The sequence below is a fragment of the Arachis ipaensis genome, chromosome B03 (assembly GCF_000816755.2).
Source record: "Arachis ipaensis cultivar K30076 chromosome B03, Araip1.1, whole genome shotgun sequence".
Lineage (NCBI taxonomy): Eukaryota > Viridiplantae > Streptophyta > Magnoliopsida > Fabales > Fabaceae > Arachis > Arachis ipaensis.
Genome location: NC_029787.2, coordinates 104,834,889 through 104,849,797, shown reverse-complemented (window position 1 = coordinate 104,849,797; position 14,909 = coordinate 104,834,889). Strand labels below are relative to the sequence as shown.

General features: G+C 37.2%; 1 protein-coding gene across 1 annotated transcript; it reads right to left on the bottom strand.

Moving 5' to 3' along the window:
• LOC107630802 (glutathione S-transferase T1) lies at positions 12,167–14,478 on the bottom strand. Its single transcript, XM_016334046.2, has 7 exons — positions 14,292–14,478; positions 14,138–14,211; positions 13,999–14,059; positions 13,858–13,911; positions 13,585–13,664; positions 12,787–12,992; positions 12,167–12,701 (listed from the first exon to the last, which is right to left on the bottom strand). Exons 1-7 carry the CDS (start codon positions 14,357–14,359, stop codon positions 12,489–12,491), a joined length of 756 nt encoding a protein of 251 aa, XP_016189532.1. The 5' UTR covers positions 14,360–14,478; the 3' UTR covers positions 12,167–12,488.

Here is a 14,909-nt window from a genome sequence, read left to right as displayed (position 1 = left end):
CTGCACTCTGACGTAGAGAATCACATCTTTTCTTGTCTTCTGTTTGTTTATGCGCAAGAACAGAGACACTGAACCTCTTTTAGACTTTGATCCAGAACCTGAAAGGACTTGTAGGCGACGTTTACAACAAGCAAGACTTTGCAAGGCTGCAGAATCCACTATAGATCACAATAATGCTGTTAATGCCAATGTGGCAAATCCGAATGGGAATGAAGAACAAAGAAGAGTGCTTGGCTCTTACTCTGCTCCTACTGCAGATCTTTATAGAAAAAGCATTGTGGTGCCTCCTATAGTTGCAAACAACTTTGAGTTGAAGCCACAGTTGGTCACCTTGGTGCAGCAAAACTGCCAGTATCATGGTCTTCCCCATAAAGACCCAAATCAATTTATTTCTAACTTTCTGCAGATTTGTGATACTGTGAAGACAAATGGAGTGAACCCAAAGGTGTACAAACTCATACTCTTCCCGTTTGCTCTGAGGGATGGAGCAAAGCTATGGCTAGATTCCCAACCCAAGGAGAGTTTGAATACTTGGGACAAGGTTGTTACTGAGTTTTTTACTAAATTTTTTCCACCAAAGAAGCTAACTAAGCTAAGGGTAGAGGTTCAGACCTTCAGACAGAGGGATGATGAAACTCTTTATGAAGCTTGGGAGAGATACAAGCTATTGATTAGGCAATGCCCTCCGAACATGTTCTCTAAATGGACCCAACTAGACATCTTTTATGAAGGCTTGGGTGAAATGTCCAAGATGTGCTTAGATAATTCTGCAAGTAGTTCATTGCACAAGAAGAAGACACCGGAGGAGACTATTGAGCTGATTGAATTGGTTGCTAGCAACCAATATTTATACTCATCTAACAGGAATCCTGTGAACTCTGAGACTCCTCAGAAGAAGGGTGTTATGGAAGTAGAAGCTCTTAATGCTCTTCTTGCTCAGAATAAGCTTATGTCTCAGCAAATAAGTCTGCTTACTCAACAGATGGGTGAAATGTAAGTCTCAGCCATCAACACCCAAAACCCATCTCAAGAGATCTCTTATGACATGACAGGTAATTTTGTGCAAAATGATAATTATGACTATGCTCAATGCTCTTCGGAACAGGTCAATTACATAGGGAGTGGTCCTAGAAATCCTAACAATGATCCATATTCTAAGACATACAATCAGGGGTGGAGAAATCACCCAAATTTTGGGTGGAGGGACCAACCTTATAGACCTCATAATTTTAACAATAATTCTCAGGGCGGCTTCCAACAGAACAATCATAATAACCGCCAATTTCAGTCTCAGCAGCAACAACCACCTCAGCAGGCAAACTCTAAATCCCAAGAAGATTCTAATTGGGAGATGATGAGGAGTTTTATGCAGGAAACCAGAGCCTCCATTAGAAACTTAGAGGTGCAAATGGGCCAACTGAGCAAGCAAATACCTGAGAAGTCTGCAAGTACATTTCCAGGTGATACAGTGGTGAACCCAAGAGAAGATTGCAAGGTTATTCAATTGAGAAGTGGTAAAACAGCTAGCTCTGAAACAATGGGCCAAGGAAGAGCTAGTTGAAAAGAAAGCTCCAGAGGAGAAGAAGGAAGAAGTGGAGTACGCCCCTCCAAAGCGTGCAGACAACCCGTTCCCTGACTCTCTTGACACGTATCATACATTGCCAAAGGCTTCTGAATACAAGCCAAAAATGCCATATCCTCAGAGACTTCAGAAGGCTTCCAAAGAAAAGCAGTTTTCTAAATTTTTAGATGTCTTCAAGAAGCTACAGATCAACATTCTTTTTGTAGAGGATCTTGAGCAAATGCCCCTTTATGCTAAATTTATGAAAGAATTGTTAACTAACAAGAGGAATTGGAAGGAGCAAGAAACTGTGGTGTTAACCAAGGAATGCAATGCTATTATTCAACATAAACTTCCTGAGAAAATGCAAGATCCAGGGAGTTTTGTGATTCCTTGCACCATTGGAGATGTCACCATTCTAGAGCTCTGATTGATGTGCAAAAGGGTGAATTAACCCTGAGGGTCAATGAAAAATAGGTGGTCCTTAATGTTTTTGAAGCTCTCAAGCACCCTAATGATTCTGAAGGGTGTATGAGAATTGATGTTGTTGAATCACTTGTTCAAGAAGTACTGGAAGTTGAGGTACTTGATGACATTCTAGATCCTATTTCTGAGTATGAGTTAGTTGAAGTTGATGATTCACCACCCCAGAAGGCACTGGTTCACACGCCTAAAGCAGAGGAGGAAGCCCCCAAGCTTGAGCTCAAAGATTTACCTCCTTCTCTGAAATATGTGTTCTTAAGTGAAAATGATTCCTATCCAGTGATTATTAGCTCTTCCCTGAAGCCTGAAGAGGAAGAGGCGCTTATTTCAGTGCTCAGGAGCCATAAAACAGCTCTTGGGTGGACCATTAGTGACTTGAAGGGGATTAGTCCAACCAAGTGCATGCACAAGATCCTTCTTGAAGATGATGCTAAACCAGTTGTCCAACCACAAAGGAGACTCAATCCAACTATGAAAGAGGTGGTCCAAAAAAAGGTAGTTCTCAAGAAAGGAGGGATGACAGTGATCAAGAATGAATAGAATGAGCTTATTCCTAGAAGAACAGTCACACGTTGGAGAATGTGTATAGACTACCGAAGGCTCAACACTGCTACCAGGAAGGATCACTTCCCCCTACCTTTCATCGATCAGATGCTTGAGAGGTTAGATGGTCATGCTTTCTACTATTTTCTAGATGGATATTCTGAATATAATCAAATTGCAGTGGACCCTCAAGATCAAGAGAAGACAGGATTCACATGCCCCTTTGGAGTATTTGCCTACAGAAGAATGCCTTTTGGACTTTGCAATGCTCCAGCAACTTTTCAAAGGTGTATGCTTTCAATTTTTTCTGATATGGTTGAAAATTTCATTGAGGTATTTATGGATGACTTTTCTGTTTTTGGTAATTCTTTTGAATCTTGCCTTAAGCATTTATCTCTTGTCTTGAAACGGTGTCAAGAATCAAACCTTGTTTTAAATTGAAAAAAATGTCATTTTATGGTTATAGAAGGTATTGTTCTTGGACACCAGATTTCAAGTAAGGGAATTGAGGTTGATAGAGCAAAGGTGGAGGTAATTGAAAAATTACCACCACCAGCTAATGTTAAGGCAGTCAGGAGTTTCTTGGGTCATGCAAGATTTTATAGAAGATTTATAAAGGATTTTTCTAAAATTGCTAAACCATTAAGCAACCTGTTGGTTACTGATGTTCCTTTTGTCTTTGATTCTGATTGCCTGCATGTTTTTGAAACTCTGAAAGCAAAGCTTACCTCTGCTCCCATTATAGCTCCCCCTAACTGGGATTTACCATTTGAATTAATGTGTGATGCTAATGACTTTGCTATAGGAGCTGTTTTAGGACAGAGGCATGGTAAGCTTGTACATGTCATTTACTATGCCAGTCGTGTGTTAAATGATGCCTAAAAGAATTCCACAACTACAGAAAAGGAATTATTAGCTGTTGTGTATGCTGTTGATAAGTTTAGGTCCTATTTACTTGGTTCTAAGGTTATTGTTTACACTGATCATGCTGCTTTGAAGTACCTTCTAACCAAACAGGACTCTAAACCAAGATTAATCAGATGGGTGTTATTCCTTCAGGAGTTTGATATTGAGATAAAAGACAGAAAAGGGCCAGAAAATTAAATAGCTGACCATCTCTCCAGAATTGAGCCTGAAGCAGGAGTACAATCACCCACAGCTGTGACTGAGACATTTTCGGATGAACAATTGTTCCTCATTCAGCAGGCTCCATGGTTTGCAGACATTGCAAATTATAAGGCCATGAATTTTATCCCAAGGGAGTACAGTAAGCAACAAGTGAAGAAGCTATTGACTGATGCAAAGTACTACATTTGGGAGGAACCTTATCTTTTTAAAAGGTGTTCAGATGGTATCATCCAGAGATGTGTCCCAGATGAAGAAAAACAGCAGATTCTTTGGCACTGTCATGGTTCTGAGTATGGAGGCCACTTTAGTGGTGAAAGGACAGCTACAAAGGTCCTTCAGAGCGGGTTTTACTGGCCGACTCTCTTCAGAGACTCAAGAGCATTTGTGAAGCACTGTGATAGATGTGAAAAAGCCACAAATCTCCCTTCCAACCATGAAATACCACAGTAGGGGATTCTTGAGGTTGAGTTCTTTGATGTGTGGGGTATTGATTTCATGGGACCTTTCCCACCCTCACATTCAAACAACTATATTCTAGTGGTAGTTGATTACGTGTCCAAGTGGGTGGAAGCTGTGGCTCTACCTACCAATGATGCCAAGGTGGTAATGAGCTTTCTTCAGAGATATATCTTTAGCCGATTTGGTGTCCCAAGGACACTCATTAGTGATGGTGGAAGCCACTTCTGCAACAGACAGCTGGACTCTCTTCTGCAGAGATATGGAGTCCGTCATAAAGTGGCAACCCCCTATCACCCTCAGACAAGTGGACAGGTTGAAGTTTCCAACAGGGAACTTAAGAGGATTTTAGAGAAGACTGTCAGCGTTTTAAGAAAGGACTGTTCTTCATGATTTTGTGATTCTTGACACAAGGGAGGACGAGAATGCCTCTATAATTCTAGGAAGACCATTCCTAGCCACTGGAAGAGCTCTGATTGATGTGGAAGAAGGTGAATTAGTGCTTAGAGTGCATAATAAGCAACTAATCTTTCATATCTTCAAAGATATACATTCAGCAGGTAAAGAAGAGAGGTGCATGCAGACTGAGCTTATTGATCCAAACCTTTAAGAACCCCATGATGATGCACAGCAGAAATTGCAGCTCAAACCTCCTTTAGTGACAACCAATAAAATTCCTCCTGACATCAAACCTAAGTTTGGTGTCAGGAATGCATCATCCACCAAAGAAGAGGTCCCCAAAAAGAAGAAAGTACCCAAGGGATGGAGAAACAAAAAGATCCCCACTGAAGGTTTCTCCCCAGGAATGAAAGTGGTGTTGAATAGTAATCCAGTGTGGATTTATACAGTAAACAGAATCCTCTCTCTGGAGCATATTGAGCTAATTTATGGAGATATAGGAAAGAAGTTCAAAGTAAGGGGTGAAGAGCTGAGCCCCTATGATCTTCCTCCTTAGAGGAGCTGACTGTCAAGCTAGTGACGATAAAGAAGCGCTTGTCGGGAGGCAACCCGATGATTTCGTATCCTTAGTTATTTTTCCGTTGCGTTGATTATATTACTTGTTTGATTTTTTTTTTTGAGTTTCTATTGTTTTTCGTTGTTTTACTTGTGTTTTGATCATGCAGATATTTTAAAACAAGAACCGGACACTTAAAAAAATTTTTGAATACTCTGGAGGAGGTTGATTCTGTCAGTTCCACGCTGAACTTGAAATTTTCCAAGTTCAACGTAGCATGTGCGTGTAATTTGGAAGAGAGTCTCAGCCAGTTCCACGCTGAACTTAAAATTTTCCAAGTTCAGCACTTTTCCAAGTTCAGCACTTGGGATTTTCCAAGTTTAGCGTGGTTAGAAGCGTGTAAAGAAGGAGTTCTTACTGCCAAGTCCACGCTAAACTTAAAAACTTCCAAGTTCAGTATAGCCAACTACGTTAATTAGCGTACACCAGGGCTAGACTCCACATTGAACTTGGCCTGCACCAAATTCAACGTGGAGAGGAGAGCTTATATCTCTTCATTCAATATCCCCACAGATTCATCCCAAATCACGCCAAATCCCCTCCCATCCCCAAATCATTTCAAACATACCCCTTTAATTTCCTTCTGTTTGTCCCAACCCATCAATTCCCCATTTATTCGTATCCCCCTTCCTGATTCCCTTTATCCCATTCCATATCTCAACCATTCAAGCCCTGCACCATTTACCATTCACTTCCCAATATAACCCCAAATGTCTTTTTATGTCTTCTCTGTTTTTAGTTCTTCTTTACTTGAGGACAAGCAAACTTTTAAGTTTGGTATTGTCGCTTCGCTTGTGGATTTTTTGTTTATTTTAGTGACACCAAAGGGAGGCGAATCATCTCCACGGAGGAGCACAGCTAGAAGAATGAGATGACCACTAGAATAACTGAGGTGGTTAAGTTCCTTTCATTCTACATTTTCTCCCGTTCTTATTATTATGATTAGGTTACTGTTTTCTGTTTATTTTGTCATTGCATGATCAGTTGTTATTTCAATTCTTAGGTTCTAGTTTTATTTGCGGTTTATTTTGTTATTTGATTTTTATGCTGAAAAAGAGTGTCTCATGTATTACTCACTAAGTTTGGAATCAAGAAGAAAAGAAAAGAAGTGATGTATTGCATGAGAAATTGAGTTTATATTAAAGAATAGTCTTATTTACTTAAATGTGGTGGTATTATTTGTGATTATGAATGAATGACATGAACAATGCACATTTGAATTTGAATAAAAGGATGTTGATGTATAAGGAACAATAATTTAGAGAACTATTATAATTTCTCTGAAATTAGTAAAAGCTTAACCTTTGAAGCAAAAGAAACAGCAAAAGAAAAAAAAATAAAAGTAAGGTCCAAGGCTCTGAGCATCAATGACTAAGGAGGTCAGACATGATTAAAAGCTCAAAGAGTTGTTTCCTTAGTCATATGCCTGTGGTGTTCTTGTGTCAAGCAATCCTTGAGACAGAATATTTAGAGTCGAGACCAAATTCATTTAGCAGAGTATGCCCAAGGCTTTGAGCACCACTGTCTGGGAGTAACTGAAAGAAAAATCAGAACATAAAGAAAATTCCCCAGTTAAGTGCTTGTGGTGTTTTTGTGTCAAGTCAAGCTTGAGACAAAACATTTAAAGTCACGGCTAGACTCAAGGTGCAAAGCACCAACGAAAAGATAATTAAAATAAATTTATTGTGTTCAAGGATTAAACTGAAGCATAAAATATTAGAGAATTCATAATATTATCCGGATTCTAATTCCGAATGACAGTAACATTCTTCGGATTCAAAGGATAGTGAGATGCCAAACCTATTCAGGATTAGTTGTAAACCCCACTTTAAAAAGAGACATGAGCTTAATTGAACTCTCATTCTCATGCAAATTCACGTCCTGCGCTTATATTAGTTTTGGTTGCTTGAGGACAAGTAACAATTCAAGTTTGGTGTGTGATGCATGAGCATTTTCTCTATCTTTTCCTAGTGAATTTGCACTTGAATTGCTAAGTTAAATCAAAATTTAAATATCTTTTAGCCACTATGGATGTTACTTTGAGTTGCGCACAATTCTATTTATTTCAAGTAGCATCCGGAGGAATTTTACGGAGTTTTGTAGCAGAAAAAGGAGAAAGCGAATGATGTTGTCAATCCTGACCTCCTTACACTCAAACTGGAATAACTTGAGCTATAGAGGTTCGATTGACGTCATTCCAGTGGCATTAGAAAGTTAACTTCCAGGACTTTCCAACGATATATAATAGTGCATATTTCTTCTCCAGAAACCTCTGCATCCCCCACGTTAAACTTGGTTCCTGCCAAGTTCAGCGTGGATTGGAGAACTTCCAAGGAAGCACTTGCTGCCTTCTCCACGTTGAACTTGAAAAAAGCCAAGTTCAGTATGGAGCTTAATGAATCCAATGGTCCCCATTCACTCCAACAAAGGCTACACGAGAATCTAATTTATTTTTTATTAAACTTTTATTATTTTTATAATTAGGAAAAAATATTATTTAGTTTTTAGGAAATATATTTTACATTAATTAGGATTAGATATAAAAGGGAAAAGAATCAGCCCTTCGGGCTCTTCTCTTCTCTTCTACCTCGTTCCGTATTTTACAGTTTTATGAATCCTAGTTTTTCTCTCTACATCATGAGTAACTAAACCTCCACTGTTAAGGTTAGGAGCTCTATCTATTGTATGGATTGATACTATTATTTTTCTATTTTAATTCATGTACTGATTTATATTTCAAGAATTGTTTTCGTTCTTTATTTTATGAATTTGGGTGGAACGGAAGTATGACCCTTTTTCTAATTGAGTTCTTGTATAACTTAGAAAAGCTCTTTACTTGGACAACAGCTTAAAAACATATTCTCCTAAATTTTTAATTATCTGGACTTAACGGGATACGTGACATATAATCCCCTTATATTTGGGTAATTAGGATTTTTGTGGCATATAAACTAGAATTGAACTTCATCTTCTAATTGGAATTAAGTGACCAAGGAATTGGCGGTTGATGAAAGTTAGAGTAGACTAAGAAGGTCTAAGGAATTAGGGCTTAGTCATATATAGTTTGCCATGAATTAAATCTTGCATGATTAAAATAGTTAGTAAAAAAAGTCAATCCGAAAAAATAGATATCTCTGAAGCCTTAACTATTTCTCCATATATTATTCACAACTCGTTTACTGCTTGCTTTCTAATTTACTGAATTGACTGTTTAATGCTTTTGAACTCTTAAACACCATTTTCTGCTTGTCTAACTAAGTAAATTAATCAACCATTGTTGCTTAGTCCATCAATCCTTGTGGGATCGACCCTCACTCACCTGAGGTATTACTTGGTACGACCCGGTGCACTTGCCAGTTAGTTTGTGGTTTTAAATTCCGCACCACAGGTCCCTTGTAAGGCAGCGTCCGACCTCTTTGGTGTCGAGGTGCCGCCTGTCCGAGTTCCTCGTGAGGAGGCAGAGGGTGGTACCTGCAAGAGACTCCGATGCTTAAATTAGTAAGTGCTTTAAGCAGGTTTTTAGTAGATTAGAACATAAGTCATACTTAGGGGTGCCAGTGTATTTATAGTAGAATCGATAATCACCTTTGTTGGAGTAGTTCCATCTTTTCTGACGGATAATCATTTCCTTTATCTTGGGTGTTTGTTTGGATTTACATTCTAGATGAGGTAGAGATAGTAGGAGAAATTCATGGAGGTAGTTACCTGCTTTGGGTAGGTAGGACCTATCCTTCTTATGTCGGTGGATGAGGTAGAGATAGTAGAAAAAATTTATGGAGGTAGTTACCTGATTTGGGTAGGTAGGACCTATCCTCCTTATGTCGGTGTCCAACCTTTTTAAAGAGGTCGGATTAGTGAAGAGGTCCACTTTTCTTGGTGGGCCTTTTTATGTTATTGGGCCTAACTTTTATTTGTTGGGTCAGAGTAAGAATAATACTTTGGCTAAATTTGTCTTCCACAAATTTAGTTCCTATATATTTCAAATTATATCAAAGTAATAGCTTAGGTTTCCTATTTGATGTGAAACCAGCATTTCTAAATGTACAGATTGTCTATTGCCTTGCTTTGTGGATTGTTTTCTAAGAATGATCTCTACTCTGTAGGTTTTCAGTAGAATTTTGGACAAGGTGGTGGTTATGTCTGTTCTGTGAAAAATTTAAAATGGAAAGCAAGCAGTGGTGTTGGATAGATTCAACATGAAAAGTTTGCTTTTCTTGCCTATGCTTTAGTAACTATATAATTGGTTTTGGCATATTACGCATGGCTTTATTTAGTTTCATTTTCATGTCGTATCCTTGTAGCTAATATAATTTTTCTTTCATAGGGCTGTTGCAATTAATCTTTTCTCATTGTTGCTAAACATTGCATTCTATTGTTTATTTGTACCTAAATGGTCTCTTTTTTGTTGTAACTAGTGACTTATATTAGCTTGGTTTTTTTGTCTCTGTATCTTTTTACGTGGACATTGCATTCTAGGTTTGTAGGATTTCTTTGGATTATGTGACCAAGTGATTATTTTAAATAAGATTTAATATTTAATGATTAAAGTTGTGTTTATTGCTTTTTTTCATTATGACTTTTGGTTATGTAGCCGAACTATTACCAATAAGACCATGAATATTCTGAGGTTCACATCATTTTCTGGTGCAGGGATATGCATAGCCGTGCTGTCAACTGCAGAGATGGCTAGCTGCATGTTACAATGGAATTATTATCTTCATCGGTAATGCTATCTCACTCAATATTATACTGCTTACAATCCCATAGGTAACAACTATACTATCTTTGGCAGCAACTTTTGCTTTGGTGTTACATTTTTTTACTTCCATGGTCTAGAACATTGGCATTTTGAAGAAATTAAATAAATAATTAAATATAAAACCTGAGACATACGCAACATGACCTCTAGAAATACAAAGATTTAGTGTAAACCTTTATAAACTAATTTTGTTCAGGGGAAATGATTCATCTATGTTTCTAGGTTTACAATTTAATATGTTGATCTTAATTTTTTATCTGATAGTACAACTCTTTGTCGAATTCTTTGTTTGGTGTCTTTGGAGAATCTGGGGTGCGCCCATGATCACTAGATCAGCTTTGTAGGTTTTGGGAAAAAGAGAGAGGCAAAATGGCAATGTGCTATGTATGACACTTTCAGGGGTATTTGGCTAGAATGCGATCTAACACACCTTTATTGATAGATTCTCAAGAGAAGTTATTGTTTGGGATAAAGTTAGGCGTTTAGCTTCTATATGATGTAGAGCATTTAGACTTTTTAGAGGACTTTCCCTCTCAAAGATGTTGAGAGATTGGAAAGCTACAATTCATTGATGTTGTGATTCTCTTTGTTTTCCTTTTGGCTTGAGAGGATCTCTTTTTTTCCAGTTCTTTGTTTTTGTTTCCTCTATACTTCAATGAAATTTTCTTTTCCTATAAAAAAAAATATAAGAACGACATTACATAGTTATTTTGAACACATTTTTTTTACCTGATTAGCATATGTCAAAATGGTGCCAAAATTTGATTTAGGAAGTGTGACATCAGCTGTCCAATAAGGAGATAAAGAAGAATTGGTTGCTGAGATTACTAGTTCTCAAATGGATTGGAGAGTTAGATATGGATCTTGTTTGTGTCACTTTGATACTGCTCCTTGTCATCAAATTTTCAGGTTCTTATTATAATACACATAAATTGTGGGTTCACTGTGGCATATTTTCAGCCATGAATGGAATGTTGTGAAGGTACATTATGCTTCTTGATTTTGTAATGACGCAACAGTCTAAGTCGGGCATGGATGCAATAACCAGGAAAGAATGATATGATAATATGCTCGACTTTGATGACCGAACAAAATTTAAATTTGGGAGAATATGATGGATATACTTAGCTTTTGTGACCCGCGGAAATTGAGATATGATATTCTTGATCCTCTTATTTGAGATGTGATGAAGAATGATATGCATGGTATCTGTCCCGAGATATTTGAAATGTGTTGTCTAACCTTACAAAGCTGAAATGGTTTTATATGCATGACTCATGGTCGGATGGGATAATATCATGCAATATACTTGACCCATGACCCGATGAATTAAAATCAGGCAACACACTTGACCCATGGCCCGATTAAGATTGGGCAATATACTTGACCCATGATCCGATGAGATAAAATTAGACAACATATTTGACCCATGGTGCAATCCGATGAGATAAGGCAATATACTTGACCCATGGTTTGATGAGATTAAGATCGGACAATATTCATAATTTTTATGTTCCAAAGAAATTGAAAGTGATGTATATTTGAATTGAAACTTTTGTGAAAAGATGATATACATGACCTATATGACCCAATATAAAGGATATTCGGTGTTGTACTCGAGTTTATGCTCAAGAAGTTTGAAATGTAAGTGAAAGGTAAATTTATTTTTTATAATATGAAAAAATTATTATATGATATACTTGATCCAATTAGTTGAAGTGGGATTTAGGGTGGAATTCATCGTTGTTATGATCTAAAAGATTGAAATGAATACTCCGTTCTTCAAAGTTGAAGTGTGATGATACAACTTATAATAATCGATCATATTTGTATCAATATAACAGTTAAAAACTTAAAATGTGGGTGAATGATTATACGTAACTCATGTTCCAAAAAGATTGAAATATGATGGTGTATTTGATTTGAATCGATTATGAAAAGATGATATACATGACCCATATACGAAATAAAGGAGATTTGGTGGCGTACTCGAATTTATGCTCAAGAAGTTTGAAATGTGAGTGAAAGGTAAAATTATCATTCATGATATGAAAATTATTTTAAGATATACCTGAACAAGTAAATCAAAATGGGATTTAAGATAGATTCATTGCTTTTAATAATCCTAAAAGATTGAAAATTGAAGTGTGATTATATAGCTTATATTATTCCTTAATGTATTAAGGACTTCCCGATTAATCAGGGGGAAAAATAGTAGAAAGGACTAAGAATCAGAATGACTATCTGAGTATAAACATACATCCAACTATATAATGTGTCTGCAAGGTGTAAAAGAAACCAGCATTTATTACAAGAATTTTTACCAGCTTGTCCAAAAGGTTTTGCACAAATGTAAAGTACAGGCCAATATAATATATGATGTCAAATCTGCACTTAGACTTCAGACTCGATAGAATCCTTCAAAGGGCAATCATATTTGTTTGAGCAGTTTAAAAAGGAGGTCCCAAAGTCCAGAGGCACGAGGTTCATCCACATCATCATTTGAAGTTTGTCACAAGTAGGATAATGGCATGGCTGTTTAGTCACATCTTTGAAGGTAGCGGGGCTTTAGTCTTAGATTGCATCACGCCATCTCCCTGATTAGATTGGTTCGCCCGAATGATCTCTTTGACCTTATAGAGGACCTTATGAACTTCGTCAAAATGAGGCCTCGTTGCATGTCTTGTGCTCTCAATCCATTCCTTAACTTTCTTGTGCGGGCCAAGAATACGTTCTCTATCCTTCTCATCTAAAAGCTGCAACGCATTGAGAAAGCCGTTCAGAATTTATTTACTATGAACTCATCAACTCCAAAAGGATAGCCTGATTTACTCCCCTCACCTCTAATTGCATAATTTCACAGACGAGGCTGAGGTCCGCTATAGACGGTTGCAAGTTGCCAAGTAAGTACCGACCATTCCCCTTAAGCCATATATTCTCTAATTTTAACAGTGATGATATCAAAATTTTCTCTGCTTCTGCAGCTGCTTTTGGGTTAAGTGGTAGGCCCAGTACTGGAGCTAGCACACTATGTAGAACAAATGGAGCTAGAAGAAGAAGAAGAGCAGGTTATCAAAAAGTGAGGAAGCTGGAAAACTTTTGCACACAATATAAAAATAGCATGTTAAATGCTCAAAGGAAATTGCTTGAAATTCATGCAAAACATAATATTATCATGAACATGCACGAGAAGGACGTAAATCAACCACAACAAGAATTGTAACAATTAGCAACAGGAAATCTCAAAGGAAAGAGGGCTCTTCTACAGTTTATACAACATATAAAGAAACCTGTTGCAGAATATTTGAATCTCCACTTCCCCCCTCATATTTAGAACTTGTACTCAGCATTGGGAAATTTGTCACTAGCCTGCCATTCAGTCTAGTTCAGTGTTCAGCAGTTTGGTTTAATGCAGTCATCTACAACTATTTACATTATCCAGAATGGGGCGTTTGAAACAATTTTCTTAAGTATAATCTTTATATTTTTACTTCATGGAAGTTTACTACAATTTTCTGAAGTATAAAGCTCCAGCCATCCAGTGTATAAAGCTATGAAAGGAAGTCAACATAAATATGAACTTATGAAATAGTATTAACTTTGATTTTAATTTGACATTCAGCATAACAAATGAAGCACCTGCCCCATGGCGCAAGTTCAGGTGATGCCAATCCAACACAGAGTGAATTCTAGCTCTCCTAGAAAGATCAGCTGGGTACCTGATCAAATTGTACAAAGAAGTATCAAAACCACACAAAATAAGGGGCAAATATATATATTATCTTAAAATATGAAGCATCGTTGATTTTCCAGTTAATTTAAGTGATGCAGATGTCACAACCAAGCACCTAACACTGTGGAGTCATAAGAAAATTATTGTGATTAAATAAGTGAAAAGGGGATAATACTAACCAATGATCAGCAATACCAGGAAAGGCAGAAGCGAGATAGATAAGAATTGCGTGACTGCCAAGAAGAAAAGAACACATATAATTGAAGTTCAAATTCATGGAAATGATTGACAAGAATGAAATTGAAATAAGAAGGAAGTACCTCTCGAATAGCTTGAACCTTCCATCAACAATAGCAGGGAGTTTCTTGAAAGGGTTGATAGCTGATAGAGACGGATTATGGGGGTTTCATTAAAGAGGTAGATAAGTGTCTTCGGAAGCATAGTAATTGTAACGATTACCTGCAAATTCGGGAGATAACTGCTGTCTTTTGGAGATTTCAACTTTAATCTCGTCGAATTCTATTCCATTAACTCTATTGAGAAATTAAGCATTAGCAGTAGCAGTAGCAGAATTCAAATTCCCGAAAAGAAATACAACGTTGAATTGAATTACTTGCAGAAGATAAGAACGGCACGAGATGGCTGGGACATGCGGTCCGCATACACCTTCACCTTCAACATTTTTTCCTTTTTGCTTTCTTTCTATCTACGCCTCAACACAATCCACAATCCACCGTGTCAGTGCACTCCCTAATAATCTAATCTCCATCCAGAATGGTCTTTTTTTTGGTGGGTAATCGAGCTGAAGCCCAAAAAAGAAAAACTATCTACAAGCGCATCAGCCCGCTCTATTTGCCTCTCTGCGAGTATGTTGAACTGAAGCTTCCAAGGTCTGTTTTTAATGTCTTACTCTTACCTCTTACGTACTTGGGGCTGCTGTTCTGCCATCTTATTATAACTCTCTTTTTTGTTGGTTCTTTTTTATTTTTCAGCCTTTCTTTTATTGGATCTTTTTTGTTGGATTCTTTTTTTTTTCTGTGATGAATCTTTTTGTTGGTTTCCTATTTTGATCTTTCGTCAAATATGAATAGTCTCTTTTCTTTTTATTAAACTATCTGAAAGCCCAACCTGTTGGGGCCATTAGCTGTAATACCATAAAATATTTATGTACGGCCAGTACTAAAAAAGGAATAGTAAATAAAGAATTTGGATCCTCTAAATTTTAAATTTT